The sequence below is a fragment of the Citrus clementina genome, unplaced genomic scaffold (assembly GCF_000493195.1).
Source record: "Citrus clementina cultivar Clemenules unplaced genomic scaffold, Citrus_clementina_v1.0 scaffold_5, whole genome shotgun sequence".
Lineage (NCBI taxonomy): Eukaryota > Viridiplantae > Streptophyta > Magnoliopsida > Sapindales > Rutaceae > Citrus > Citrus x clementina.
In genome coordinates this window covers 26,160,188-26,175,198 of record NW_006262201.1, presented here as the reverse complement: position 1 = coordinate 26,175,198, position 15,011 = coordinate 26,160,188, and the positions used below count along the sequence as shown (strand labels likewise).

Below are 15,011 nucleotides of genomic sequence, written 5' to 3'. Positions count from 1 at the left end.
CATAACTTTTTGAATTCGTATTGACATAAACAAACACCAGTAATAAACAGACATATGTCGTATCCATGCTGAACCACTTCAATACATTTATCTATTTTTGATACGATTATCTTTTAATATGTGGTAATATTATTAAAAGAAACAACTAATGTATATACTTAATACTAATTAAATATTTGTGTCATATTCGTAGCACCATAAAGTTATTTATGTTAGAAAACCAATTTTTAACTTATTTAATAATAATATTGACATATTTGCCATATTTTAAATTATATTTTTATTTTTTAATTGTATTGAATGTGTTAAATGAGTAAATACGATTTGACACGATTAATAAATAGATTAACCTTTGCTTTGATATCTCAAGACATTAATTAATGAGTTTGTATTCATATTAGCTTAAATTTGACACGACACAATATCACAAATTACCAACTCTAATTGGCACTCTTTAAATCTTCTCATAAAACGCCTATTTCGATTATTCTTACTTATCGGAATAAATTGAAATCAAAATGAACCGAAATTAGAATGAGGAATAAGATATAAAATAAGTTGTTAACTTAAACTGAAGGAATCAGAATTGATATGAGCTGTATTATCATTAATGTATTTACTTTCTTTTATAATTACAATGTATTGTTACAGGTTACTAAAATGCCCTTAGTTATTTGTACACTAACAAAATAAAAAGTAAATATTCTTATTATAAATATGATTACCATTATTATCATTATTAATATGAATAAACTAATTATAATATTGCTATTACTATTATGATTATTTTAGTCATATCTATAGCGATTATGTTTTAAAATTTTAATGAGGCAAAAAAGGAATTTTTGATTTTGTTTAAAGATAAAAATGTCAATTTATTTTTCATTTTCATGCTCACCTTCCTTATTGGAATGTGATTCTCAATTTTCATTCTCAAATTTGTGGATCCCACCTAAAATTCTTTCTCATTCTATTATACTTTTGGTAAGTAAACACTAACAATGAGGAATGAAATTCATTCCTATTTCCTGAAACAAGAATTAAATATACCATAATTTAAAAAATGTCCTTTAAAAAATAAATCACTCTTCTATTTTTAACTTAATTTTTTTATCGTTAAAATTCAAAGTAGTACTCTATTTTTTTTCTCTCTTTTCTTTTACAATCTTATTGTTACCCTACCCAAAAATTAATTTTTTTTTGGTTAATTAATTTTTTAATATCAATCATTGAGTTAAATTAAACTAGGGATGGCAATGGATTGGATTTGATCCAAGATCCATGTGATCCAAATCCAATCGGATCGGATTTGGATCAGTTTAAAATGAATTTGGATCGGATTTGGATATTGATGTGCGGATCTAAGACGGATCTGGAGCAGATATGGATCTATCTTAATATCTAAATCCATATCCATATCCACTCATCTTTTAATTTTATTTTATTTTAAAAGTTTCTTAATAATTGTAGAATGATAATGATAATAAATTTTATTCATAGCATATTAGTAGTATTTACCATGTATTTAAACTCTTAAAACTTAAAGGTTAGTTTTGTAAATTTAAAGGTCAGCCAGCCTCAAAGCATGTACATGCAATATTCAAATTACAATCCAAGTAATATAACCTGATAATTTATTTTATCATATTGGCCAAATAATTTTTAAGGAATATAGTTATTCATATATTTAGTCAAATATGGTCATAATAAAAATAATAAAGGACTGAATATAAATCATATTTAATTTATATGTCATTATCTAATGTTGTAGGAATGAGGGTAGGTGTATCGTGGATATTAGAATGATGAATGAGACATTAGAATATTAGATTGATCTTACTCCTGCAATTACTTCTTAATGATATTTTATTATCTTTCTTATTTGTTGTTTTGGTGTAGAAGTATAAGCTACAATATTTATTATATTTTTGAGAAAAATTATATAATTTATTTATTATCAATACATTTTAGCCTTCAATTTTCAATCTAAAAAATTATTACTTTTTTATTACGGAATTTTAGAATTCATGACGGATCTAGAGCAGATTTGGATTTTAATTTTTTTTCGGATTTGGAGCAGATATAGATATTTATTTCTTTTTTGGATCTGGATATGGAGCGAAAAATATGGATTCATAACGGATATGGAGCAGATACGGATCTTGATTTTTATTATGGATTTGGATCTGGAGCAGAGTAGATCCAACCCATATCTGCCCCATTGCCATCCATAAATTAAACATACTTTAAATAATAATTTAAAAGTAATCTTAAGTAAAAAAAGTTTAATCAGTAAGAATAGGAAAAGAATTATAGATTATTATAAATAGGTGCAATTTAATTTTGGTTAGATAGGAAGAGACGGGTAAAGAAAAAAATGGATTGATTATTAATGCAAATAATTTGCAAGGAAAAAAACTAAGAATGTTTAATTAGATTAATATTTATTCTTAAATGTAATTTTATCTAAGTGAGGTTTCATAAGGATTATAAAGGGGTGTCAATAGTTTCACTCAAAATGTAAATCACCTCTTGTTTGAGTGGTGGTCACCTCCTTCCCTTATTCTTAAAGTTGAGGAGTTGAGTGCTCAAGTAAGTGTTTTGGAAGTTGATTTTCTTCTAAATATTTAGACATAGATCTAGCTAATTTTTTGGGCCTAAAAATCCAGAATGCGCCATCACAAATATGATTTAAAAGGTTCCAGTAGACTAATGATTGTAAACTCAATAAATTCTAACATAATTACAATAATGATAATAATTATTATAAGACCCTTGTGATAATTAATGGACAACCATATCAATTATCAATCCCTTAATTTATTTTGTTATGACTTTTGTATGTGAGTGTACAGCTCTTACATTATTAATCACATATCCCATTTAAGTAGTAGGCCTAAGCAATCATTACTTAAAAAGCATGTTAATTTTATACCTTATAATATATTTTGCCCGTATGGTCATGTATTTGAATCTTTCATATGCCAACCCCACCAACAAAACCAAAGCCACCAAAACATTGCAGTATCACTACTCCACATGGAATTGGGGTGGGTGGTGGAAAAATCATTCCCTTGTGACTTCCAAGCAAAGCAAAGTTAAAAAGTTCACTCTACATGACTTTTTTAGTTTATATATCAACTCATTGTTGTCCACACTACACGGAATAGCACAACTCCAAAGCTTCTCATAATGAAGGCCTTGTTTTATCCATTTCTTGCTCTTATCTCCCTCATTCTCATCTCCTCCATAACAGTTCATCATTCTGAAGCAGCTGCTGCAGTGGTTGGAGTTCGTGCAGTCGCTGGAGCAAACCATGTCTGGCAGCACAAACCACAGATGAATCACGGCAGCTTTCGGGGGCCTCGGAAACACCTTGTTGATCCCACAGCAGCAGAAGAGCACCCATTTGAAGTTCCCAAGTTGCCAGTGTAGATAGATAAATAGCCCTTTCATTTTCATATGTTAATAAGTAATTGTGATGTTTCTGTGTGCCTCTCATTATATTCATTGAAATAACTACAACTTTCTTTAGTCTCTTGGAATTTTGATTATATCTGTGTGTCTCTCATACTATTTGTTGAAACAACAACAAACTTGATCTTATACTCCACCATCCAGGTCATTTTCATCACCAAAATTTTCAGGTTCTGAACTTTCACATTCAAATTTGTTAGGTTACACAGCATCTGCTATCACATCGCTTAATCCTATCCAGTTTCATTAGAAAATATGACAAGAATGTCCAGTCATGTAAATTCTTAACTCACACAATCAGTTACCACAATGATCTTGACAAGAAAGTGCTTAGAAATAATAACAGCAATTGCCGGCCCAACCACACTGATCAAATTTCAAGGAAGCTGTGATTTGATTTATTACATATTACATATATATACGCTTTTACTATGATTGATCAAAAACTTTATAAATCCAAATGAGTGAGTATACACAACGGGAAAATAAGAGAAAAAGAACACGAAGAGTATGTAATGATGAATTCCATGCTGAATCAGTAACAAGTTTCAGATCCCAGAAGCATTACATTCTTCGAGTAGCTTTAGTAAATTGTGTTCAGGAGCGCTAAGAGATGGTAGAATCAAGCGATTAGGTCTATTTGGGGGTGGTTTTGTACCCACAGCTTCAGATTCAAGGGCTCCTCCTTCTTTCATAACTGGTAAGTCGGCTCTCCTTCTCATGCCTGCTGATACTCGCTCCTTCCATATTCTTCCATCCTATTAAAATAAAATCTCATTATCAGAATCATAAATTTAACGGTTATCACCCAAAAGAACAATAGATGTGAGAACAGAAAGAAGTAAGCCCTCTATGAACACAGTCCCATCCACAACAAAATGCGTAGAAAACCCACTCCACTTGTAAGCAAGCATCATGTACGACTGGTTACCAAACGTATCTCATCCGACTGTTGAGTTTCAACAAAAGCCATATTCTCTGGTCCATCCAAAGTAATTTAGTATTCAAACAGTATGATTTACATACCCCTTTCCACTATTGTAACATTGATAATTTTGTTCATACCATATTTCCAACTTGCATTCCGCTTTTGCAGCCAAAAAGAGAACTTATCAAACAGTAATACCAGTGTGGTCTATTTCAACTTTTAATCAATCCAAATACACACACACACACACTTATCATGCAGTGATTTCATTGCCAACAAAAAAGGGGTGACCTCTAACATGACAAAGCTTCATCAAATACAGCATCATCAATCATACATACTCTGACCCAGTTATTTACATCTCATAGACTGCTAAGGGAGGGACAGAGGTATGGTGAAGAAACTTAAGTAGACAAATACACAATCAGCCATTTGGGATTTGTCATCAACTAAAATCACTTCACATCATCATTGAACCATAAGCAGCAGTGAAAATGCAATTTGATATCTGATGATCTGAATAATTGGGACTCTCTTCCTACAAGAAAGTTAATATGTAGAAAATCCCTATTATGCCATGGTAACCAGATAAAATCACTTATCAACAAATTTTGTATCACATACATGGAGAGAAGGATAATAGAATCATATGATTCTTACCCATTTAGGTTATAAAGCTGAAGAGACATTCTTGCAATTCAGCTTCTTAATAGATAGACATAGGAATGGAAGTCAATAAGCATCTTTGGCTTCATGAGCCTATCCTTTTAAGAAGCAAACTATGTATAATGGAAATGACAATCTTAGATTGTCATAGTTAACCACAATAATATCTCTGACTGCTCCATGTTGAAATTAATCTGTTCTCTCATATTGGCAATACCTTGTCTGGTGTGCTTAAGTTCCACACAGACAACCAGGGATCTGCAGTGATTGACATCATGAATCACAGACCCTACCCTAAGAAGTTGCAATTAAGAAGTTGAAATAGCTCATGAGAGAGAGCTATTTCAGATTAAACAGCACAAGATATAAGCCATAGAGACATGTGAAAACCTGATGGCTGTACAAGTTATATCCCTATATGCTGACAACATTCCAATCTGTGTCCTTTCCTTTCTTTTCAGTTTAGAGCAATCATCACTATTCAAAATTTTTCATTTTTCTTTATCCTCTAAAATTTGTATTATATAAAAAGTCAGTAAAACTAATCTGAACCCAACTGGCCCAATCCCGGTTCATGTTAAAGGATAGAATATGACACAAAATACTGTGAACCATCCAGAGTACTTTGCTGAATTCATGCTAATGATATCAACTATTAGAAACGAATCTACACAAGTCTGAAACCTCTATAATCTGGCACCTATCTGAGTAAACGATGAAATGGCCATTTTGAAAGATCAAATTACATCCATTTTGAAAGATCAAATTTCTTCTCAAAAACAGCTTTGGAAATTACAAAATGATTACTATTCTGTAAACCCAACAGGCAAAAGCTCTTATTATGCTTTACTCTCAAATCAGAACGGATTCAATTCAAGTAACATTGAAAATTCTATCATGCTAAAGAATAGTGGAAAGGATAAACAGGAAAATCAGGTTTGAGCATAAATAATCCAATGATGATAGCTGAACGCACAAAACACGGCATACAGATGAAACATCATGGGTCCAGGTACGCCATACAAGTTAGCTTCAGTCGTAGACAGACCAAGAAAAGAATAAAGAAAGATTGGTTTACATTGTGTATCAATGGTTATTATCACAATTGACCACACAATGTTTGACATTTAAATACACACAAGACGTTTGCAGATCCATTGAGAAAATAAATCACATATGAACACACGGTTATAGAATCTCGAAAGAACAAACAAGATTCTTCAAACTTACATTGAGAATAGAGGGTTCTGGAAGAGGGCATTGAATTGGGAGATCATTATCAAGAGGTTCAATAGGGTGTTCAACTGGCTTAAACTCCACTGCTGCTTGAATCCCATGAGCACCTGCAGCTGCAGCTGTTGTTGCAGTCCCAGGAACTGCACCTGTAACCGCAGGATTTGGTGGCAACACTTCTCTTTCATCCTACATATTGCACAAATAAAAAATAGACTTAACTCTCAATCTTATTGAAAAAAAAAAGAATAATAAAAAGACAGAGAGAGACAGAGTCTGTGTGCTTACAAGGGCACTTTGAGTTCGTCGATGGCCAGCTCTCCCCACAGAGAATCTTGAGAAAATACCCACCATGTTGTCTCCTCTGTCACTGATCCTTAATAACTTTAAAAACTCCTTTGACTCTCTCACTACTGTATTTGTATCTGTATCGAAAAAGTCTTCTTCATATTATTTTGATCGTCCAATAAACGTCTGTCACGTCCAAGATGATAAGGGCAGAGACAGGGGAAGCTGTAATCTAAAGCGGTGGCTTCTCTTGCTTGGCGTATTGGGTTTTGCCTGCATACAGATTCTGTCAATTTTTTAATATATCTTTCATGGTGTTATCATCTGGTCCCCGTGGTTTCGTAGCATTACATGTAAAGATATATTTTGTAATATTTTTCATGAGGATTTCTACCGTCATATTCTATTCAAATTCAGTTAATTTGAGATTTTTTTTTTCCAAAAATTTTAAGGATAATATTTAAATAATTGATTTTCTTGGAAGTGTCAATGTTCGAGACGAATAAGACACTATTTAGCAAGTCTAAATTGAACTAAAATGATACGATTAATCATATCAAATTTTTTTCACTTATTTATTTTTAGATTTAGAGTTCTCGACATCCAAACTAGTATATTATACAATTAATTTTTTATTTTTATATTGTGTTGATTCATTCTTATGTTTGTTATATATTTGAAATTTATTGGTGTAGAGTACTATAAATATTTTAGAAAATATATTAAAAACGTGCTAAACATGATAAATTTTAGAAAATTATAAAGATTTATGTTAAATAAGTAAAATAAATATGACACAATTAATAAATAGATAAATTAGTATTTGAAGTTCTTATCGTAATCAATAAATGGATCGAATCTTTATGTCAATTTAAATGTAATAAAACACAAATAAGACATGACATTTTAACTCAAATTATCACCTCTATTTTAACATATTTTTAGTGAAATCTAACCGTAGATAACTACATATAAACTAACATTGTGTATTTAATTGTGCTTTTGTAAAAATTTAGGGATTGGAAAGTTATTATCCAAAAATATTTTTTGAAATTGGTTGATCACTTAAGCCCTGTATTCGATTATTTAATAAAATATAAAAAGTTAGTAGATGTAGATGATCATATCCAATTATTAATAAAAAATTAATTACATGTTGTAGTTACTTATAATTGAATTATAATTAGACTTTTGAAGTGAACAGTGAAATGACTTTAACGAGAAGAAAAGGACCGGTTGAGTGTTGACAAAAATCCACTAACGAAGAGATGAATTAGTTTAATTATAGAAACAAATCTAAGAGTGAGCAAGTTGCAAGATGAAAACTAATAAACAAAGTGAAGCCAATTAATTGGTTGCTTAAGGTAAAAGGCCAAAAGTCGGCTTCAAAGCTGGTGGCTTCGGTTGATCGATGACATGTGTTGGTTTGAGAGGTTGGACGCACGTGTCATGTTTGCCGTCAATGGGGATGGGTGGGCCCCACCTCCACCAGCCGTTTTGTTAGGTAACTGTTTGATGAACTTCATTAACAAAAACAACTACGTCTGTGCATTTTTCGCTTGTTCATTAATTTAAATTTATATTATTAATTGTCGAATTTAATATTTATCATTTTGTAAATAAATTTTTATTTTAATCTTGTATTAAATATTAGTGTAAATAAATCATTAAATTAAAATTTTGATATTTAATATAATATAAAATCTTAGTTTAAATAAATTACAAAATTAATTTTTTATTTATATGAATATTAGTTTAAATAAAAATGAAAAGAGTGATAAAAGAGATTTTACCCTACTTAAACCCAAGTTGAAATAAGAATTAATTGTCCCATTTCTTTTGGATAAAATTTTTTGGACTAATTAACTAGTCCTGACAATCAAACTTGCTTAAGATTGGAATAAATTTATATGAATTTAATATTTTTGCAAGATCAAAATATTGGATGTAATTAATAATTATCATGCATCAGCATGTATTTGAATCCTCATCTCTTTTTTCCTTTAGTGGTAATAATTGTTGATGTCGAAAAAACCACCTCTATAGTTGAATTTGAAAAGGAAAGGGTAAAATGCGTTCGGCAATCCTTATTTTTCTTCCATTTTCAACTCACCGACAAAATCGCTTTATATTTTCTTTTTTTTTTTTTAAAAGGAAAGTTAAACATTCTACTAACTCAACGAAGCAAATAAGTACATCAGTTCAGAAGGGTATAAACCCATCCATTACCCATCGATACAACATTCTTGCATCTCTCCAAAGCTAGCTTAGTTTTGAAAGTGAGCAATTGCATAATAGGATCTAGGTATATACTGGATTTTAATTTGATTGAAACCCTTCATGAAGTTATGAATTTCTTACACAACCCAAACGATTTCTCTCATGTTGCTCTACTTGTTATTAACAAAATTTGCCACCTCGCGGGAATCTGTCTCAACAATCAAACGTGATAGCCCTGCATCTCCAGCAACTTGTAGACCGCATTCCATAGCTTCTGCCTCCACCTGGGCTACATCTCCCAAAAAAAAAAAAAAAATTGAAACTTTAATTGCAGCTACTATAACATTTCCTATAACATCTCTAATAACAACCCCAAAACTTGAAATTTTTTTATCCAAGTTGGTGGCTGCATCCACATTCAACTTGAAACATCCATATGGTTGGGGCTTCCAACTCTGTTGCGTGACCTTTCCTTAATTATCCATATGTTTGTATGCTGATAATTGAGTTCTTTTGTAAGCATGAATAATAGCTTCAACCTTGGCCAGCACTATATGTGGATCTTCCTTCTTTTTTTTTAAACATCAGACGATTTCTTGCGTTTTAAATCCCCCAATAAATAGCCACTAACATTTCAACATCAACTTTACTTATGGCACTCATCCTCCCCTACAGCAAGCTTATTATATCTTGGCCATTTGTTCCATTTAGCTCCTCTACAAATTAAGTTAGCTTCTATATTTTCATAGCTCTCTTTTGTGTTACCAGTGCAGGAAAAATATTCTCCTTCTCATTTCTACAAATTTGACAGATGAGTTCTTGAGCTACCTTCCTTTTCCAAAGATTTTTAGCAGAGGGGAGAAGGTTTTTGGCCGCTCTCCATATAAAGATACTCAGCTTTTTAGGTATCACAATAGTCCAAATAATTTTCCATTGACTACTAGAATTTTCATAGCTTGTTGGGAGTGTACGAAATTTCAACCTTAAAGTAACTTGGGATCCACATTTAACACTGTAGTGTCCTGTTTTCTCACAATGCCAACAGAGTTGGTCCTTCCTTGGTTACCGAGGTAGTGGAATGCTAATAATTTTATCTACATCCTCATATTAAAATGGATATAGATTTTATTTACATCCCACTAATTCTCTTCATTAATCAAACTTGAAACACAAGAGTCCATTGGTAAAGTTGGTTGCGAGATAGGTCTGAAAGTCAAAGGCATGGGGATCCGTTTTGCCTTATATATTTGTATCTCATCACCCTGCCCAATCCTCCATCTTGAGCCAGCAGAAATAACTTGTCTTCCCTAAAGAATGCCTCTCCATATAAAGCTAGGAATGGACCCCAGTTTTGCTTTTAGAAAATCATTTTGCCTGAAATACTTGGCCTCTAATACTTTAGCTACTAAAGAGTTTGGGAATTGTAGCACTCTCCATCTTTATTTAGCCACCAAAGCTTGGTTGAAACTAGAAAAGTCTCTAAATCCCAGCCCTTCTCAACTCTTTGCCTGACTTAACCTTTCCCACCTTGCCCAGTGTATGCCCCTCTTTTCTTTTTTTGATCCCTACCAAAAATTGGCAATTACTTTCTAAATATCATCACAAATTCTCAATGGAATTTTTAATACGCTCATAGCATAGGCTAGAATAACTTGAACCACTGTTTTAATCAACGCCTCCTTATCCCCACAAGAGAAGAACTTATGTTGCCAATTTGAGATCTTACCTATCACTTTAAGTTTTACATCATTGAAGAAGCTACTCATTTTCCTCCTAATCATTGACGGCAATCCGAAGTACTTTTCATGCCTTGAGACTAATTTGAGCTAGAATATATTCTTGATGGCTTAAGCATATCCCTCTTGAATGTTTTTGTTGAAGAACATTGCTGATTTTTCAAAATAAAATAGCTGACCTGATGCAGCAACACAATAATAAAAGATTCTATTCAGATTCTGACAATTTAAAAGAGAGGCTCTGGTGAAGATAAGGTTGTCATCTAGAAAAAAATAGATGGGAAATCTTCACATCTTTGTCAAAAGATAGGCTATGAATGAGTTTTTTCTGTTTCGCCTACACTAGTAAAGAAGAAAAAGCTTCTGCACACATAATAAATAAATATGGGGATAGTGGGCATCCCTGTCTAAGCCTTCTCTAAGGTTGGATTGGACCTCTTGGTACTTCAGTAATGATCACGGCAAAAGAGATTGTAGTAATGCATATCATCATTAGATTCACCCACTTTTGGAAAAAGCCTAGACTGATCATTGTTTGTTCTAAAAACCTTCACTCTACTCTATCATAAGCTTTACTAATGTCAAGTTTTTAAAGCTACCAAACCATTTCTTTTCCCCTTGCTATGTCTAATTTTGCGTAAGCACTCATAACCTATAATGATATTATTTATTATAATTCTAGTAGGAGTGAATGCACTTTGTGTTAGGGAGATTACTTAGTGGAGGAATTGTTTAAGCCTATTTTCTATGGTTTTGGCCAATTTTATAAATTATATTACACCAACTTATTAGTCTATAATCTATAATTTTTCTAGGATTTTCAATCTTAAGGATCAATGCAATGTAAGTATGGTTTAGAGAAGCTATAGTACCTTACTTGTTGACGATATGCATGTAAGTTGTGACGACCCCTATTTTCACCATTCTCCAGTGCTTTTGGTAAAAAATTACTGGCAGCCCATCAGATCCTGGTGCTTTTGTTGGACACATTTGAAACAAAGCTTCAAAGACTTTTTCCACAATAAAAGATTGCTCATTTATGGCTTCCATGACTCTTGGATTTATCCTTTTTAAGGTTGCTGTTATTTGTTCCTGACTTGGTTTAAATGTGGTGAAAAGCTTTGTAAATAATCACAAAACTCATGCTCCACCTCCTCAGCCTTTTCTGTCCAGTGTTGAGTGTTAGAAAATGCATATTTATAAAGGAGAAAACTGTCATTTGACATTTCAAGTCTTACTAACAACCCTTACTTTTATGTATTTAACATTCTTGTGATTTAATTACATGTGTTTTATTTTAATTAAGTATTTTATGTATTTTAGGGGCATTATAGTCATTTCACAATAAAGGAGAGATCAGACGGCAAAACGGACATCACTTTTGAACTCAGGACGGTCGAAAACCTTAGGAGGAGCATAAAAGGAAAAATGGCACTATTCACGTGTACGGGACTGTCTACGTTACTGTTCACGACACTGTTCACATAGACGGACCGATGATGTGGCATTGACTGATGAGGTGTCACGATCCTGTTGGGCTAAAATTCTTATGTACTGTTGATGGTGACGTGACAGCATATTAGTGGACGAAAAATCTCGCGTACGGTACATGCATCACACAAGATTATTTTCAACCAAACCGCGTTACTGTTCATCCGGGTCAAACCGTGTTACTGTTCATCCGCGTGGTCAAACCGCGTACTGGTGACTGATGACGTGGCGTAATCCTGAGCGTCCAAACTGTTTTTAATCCGATGGCCATGATTTACTCCATGTATCTATAAAAAGGGGGCCTCTCCCCCCTAATTTGATAGCTCTGAATCCATTTTTGGGATCCATTTTCTGTAATTCCTTTTCCATCTTGTATTTTCTACGTATTTTAATAAATTTCCATTTTGCCCCTAGTTCAATTATGAGTGGCTAATTTTCTTTCAAGTTTGGGTTAAATGTGAAGTCTCAACATGTGTCATGGACTTAATTTGGTAAATTTATTTTCGCTTCCCCTCTAGTTTTTGTGGATGTTTTGACTTCTCGTCGACAAATAATAATAATCTTGTCTAGATACCGCCTTGGTTACACCGGCTCTCTAGTATAAGGTTATTATTATTTGGCACGATAAGCCCTTAGCATCATATTGATTAGAGTGTGGTTCATGAGGTGTGGATTCCCCCCTCATGATTTAATTGGTATTAATAAAGAATATTTAGCCCATGGTGCATGTTGATACGGATCCGAATACCCAAGTACGTCATTTCAATAGAATTATTTTCAATTTATTCTCGCCATTGCAATTCCAATTTTAGAATTTATTATCGTCATTTCAATTCCAATTTTAGGATAATTTAAATCACTTCCACCATAATTCCAACCACCCATTTACAAAATTAATTCTACATATAATTAAAATCCACCTCCTCGTGGGATCGACACTCGTCACCATTAGTCTATTCTACAATAGATTCGTGTGCATGCGAGTACATTAAAATTTGCATAACATCTAGCTGCCCGTTCCATCTTCAATTCCTCAAATTCAATTTTTCCTTTTCCTGATTGAGGCTTTATAATGGAAAAATTTGTGTATTTGTCCCATTCTTTCAGCCAATCCACCCGTGATCTAAAAGATTTTTTTATCAGCAAGTATATTATGAATTTGTCTTTCCACTCGCTTTATTTCATCCATATATTCATACTGCACACAACTATGTCTCAACCTCTATAGATGTTTCGTTGATTCCTCCAACTTTTTTCTCTTCTTTCAAATTCTTCCTTACTCTACCAGTTTAGCCTTGCCATTGATGCTTTTATGACTTTCTAAAATAAAGCTATGAGTTTGCTTTCGTTCCAGCTTCCACGGAAACTCCACTCCCTCTTAATTATTTTTTTACAAGCTTCATATGAACTTCTCATATTCTCGTAATGAATTCCCATGGATCTTTTTTCTCTCCATCGTAATCCATTGCCTCTTTTGTGAACCTCCATCGGTACCGGACAATGATCTGAGGTCCACATTGGAATGTGAATGGCTCCACAATCATAAAATGTATCACTCAACTTCTCATTGCACAAAACCTGTCCAACCGTTCCTCAATAAATTGTGACCTATACCTTCTATTAGCCCAAGTAAACAGATATCATCTATACCTTACATCTACTAGATTGTAATCTTGTAGAGCTTCTCTAAATTCACTAATCATGCTTAACTCATATTATCTTCTATTTTTTCATAAGGGTGTAATACCTCATTAAAATCGCCAAATGAAGAGGATAAATCTGCTAAGTGCCTTAACAGCATCTATGTATGCTTTCATTGCTCCATTTAGGGTGACCATAAACACCCATGCATCTTAGGTGCTTCCTATTTTCATTTTGCACCTCAGCATTAATATAATGTTTACTGAAAGATTTGATTTGCACTTCAATATTTGAGGTCCATTACATCGCTACGCCACCTCCTTTACGACTTCTATCCACCCCAAAGCAATTCTTAAACTTTAACTTCCTACTTATTTGGTTCATTTGCACATGCATAAGTTTTGTCTCACGTAAAAATAAGAGTTGAGGTCTGTGCAATTGAAATTTTTTTTGTAGTGCTAGAAACGTTTGGGTATTCCTTAAATCCTGAAGATTATAGCTAATGATTTTTATAGCTTTCGGCGGGCTAGTTATCAGCCTCCGCCGATATCTTTGTTGCAGTTAAAGCTATCAGCTCCACTTCCTCCATTGCCAATGATTCCTAGTTTAACTTGAGTTTACTGATGGAAAATGTTGTTGCTTATGCTCTATTGCTGGTTTTAAAGGGTTAGATAGCTTTGCTCTCTTATGCCTTGGGCTTGGTTCAACTGGATCATTTCTAGTTTATTTGAAAGCAATTGGGCAAATTTATAGATTCCTTTAGTATTAATAACACGGGTTTGCAGCTTCCACTTTCTTTTATTGGGCCGTGAGTGGTTTGTGCACAAGCTTTTGTCCACTTCTTCTTTGTTTATACCTTCGACTTTGGTTTGATTTCCCTCTTGGGTTTGATAGTCAAGGCCGACTTCCCCTTTATAAACTTCAATTATTGCAGCCTCCTTATTTTCTCTTTTCTCTATATTTTCTTTTCCTGCTTGATTGCTTGGATATCCAAAAACTTTCCATTGCCAGCTATTGTCGCTTGTTGCTTGCTTTGGCCTTGCCTTGCTTCTTTTTTGGTTCTCCCACTGCTTGCATTAAATGATCCTCACACATAACCGCTCCACTTCAGCATCGCCTACTTGTTTTGCTACTTGACCCACCATCTCATTAACGAGTTTTGACCTTGTTACAATACTCGAGTTCATTTCAACATGCCCTTGCTGAGAAGCTTCGTGATCGTCCCGCTGCACTAAGCTTGATAGTTTATTTTCCACTCTTCCAAAATTTCTGCTCCACCACTCATTTTTTTCGATTATGTTTGGCTTTTTCACCTACTTTGAATGTCTTCA

The 15,011-nt window shown here is 33.2% G+C and overlaps 1 protein-coding gene across 1 annotated transcript; it reads right to left on the bottom strand.

The window, feature by feature from the left end:
- Positions 1 to 3,795: 3,795 nt before the first annotated feature.
- Positions 3,796 to 6,899, bottom strand: LOC18042530. The gene is made up of 3 exons (XM_006432597.2): positions 6,593 to 6,899; positions 6,302 to 6,493; positions 3,796 to 4,235 (listed from the first exon to the last, which is right to left on the bottom strand). Exons 1-3 carry the CDS (start codon positions 6,656 to 6,658, stop codon positions 4,026 to 4,028), a joined length of 468 nt encoding a protein of 155 aa, XP_006432660.1. The 5' UTR covers positions 6,659 to 6,899; the 3' UTR covers positions 3,796 to 4,025.
- Positions 6,900 to 15,011: the final 8,112 nt, after the last annotated feature.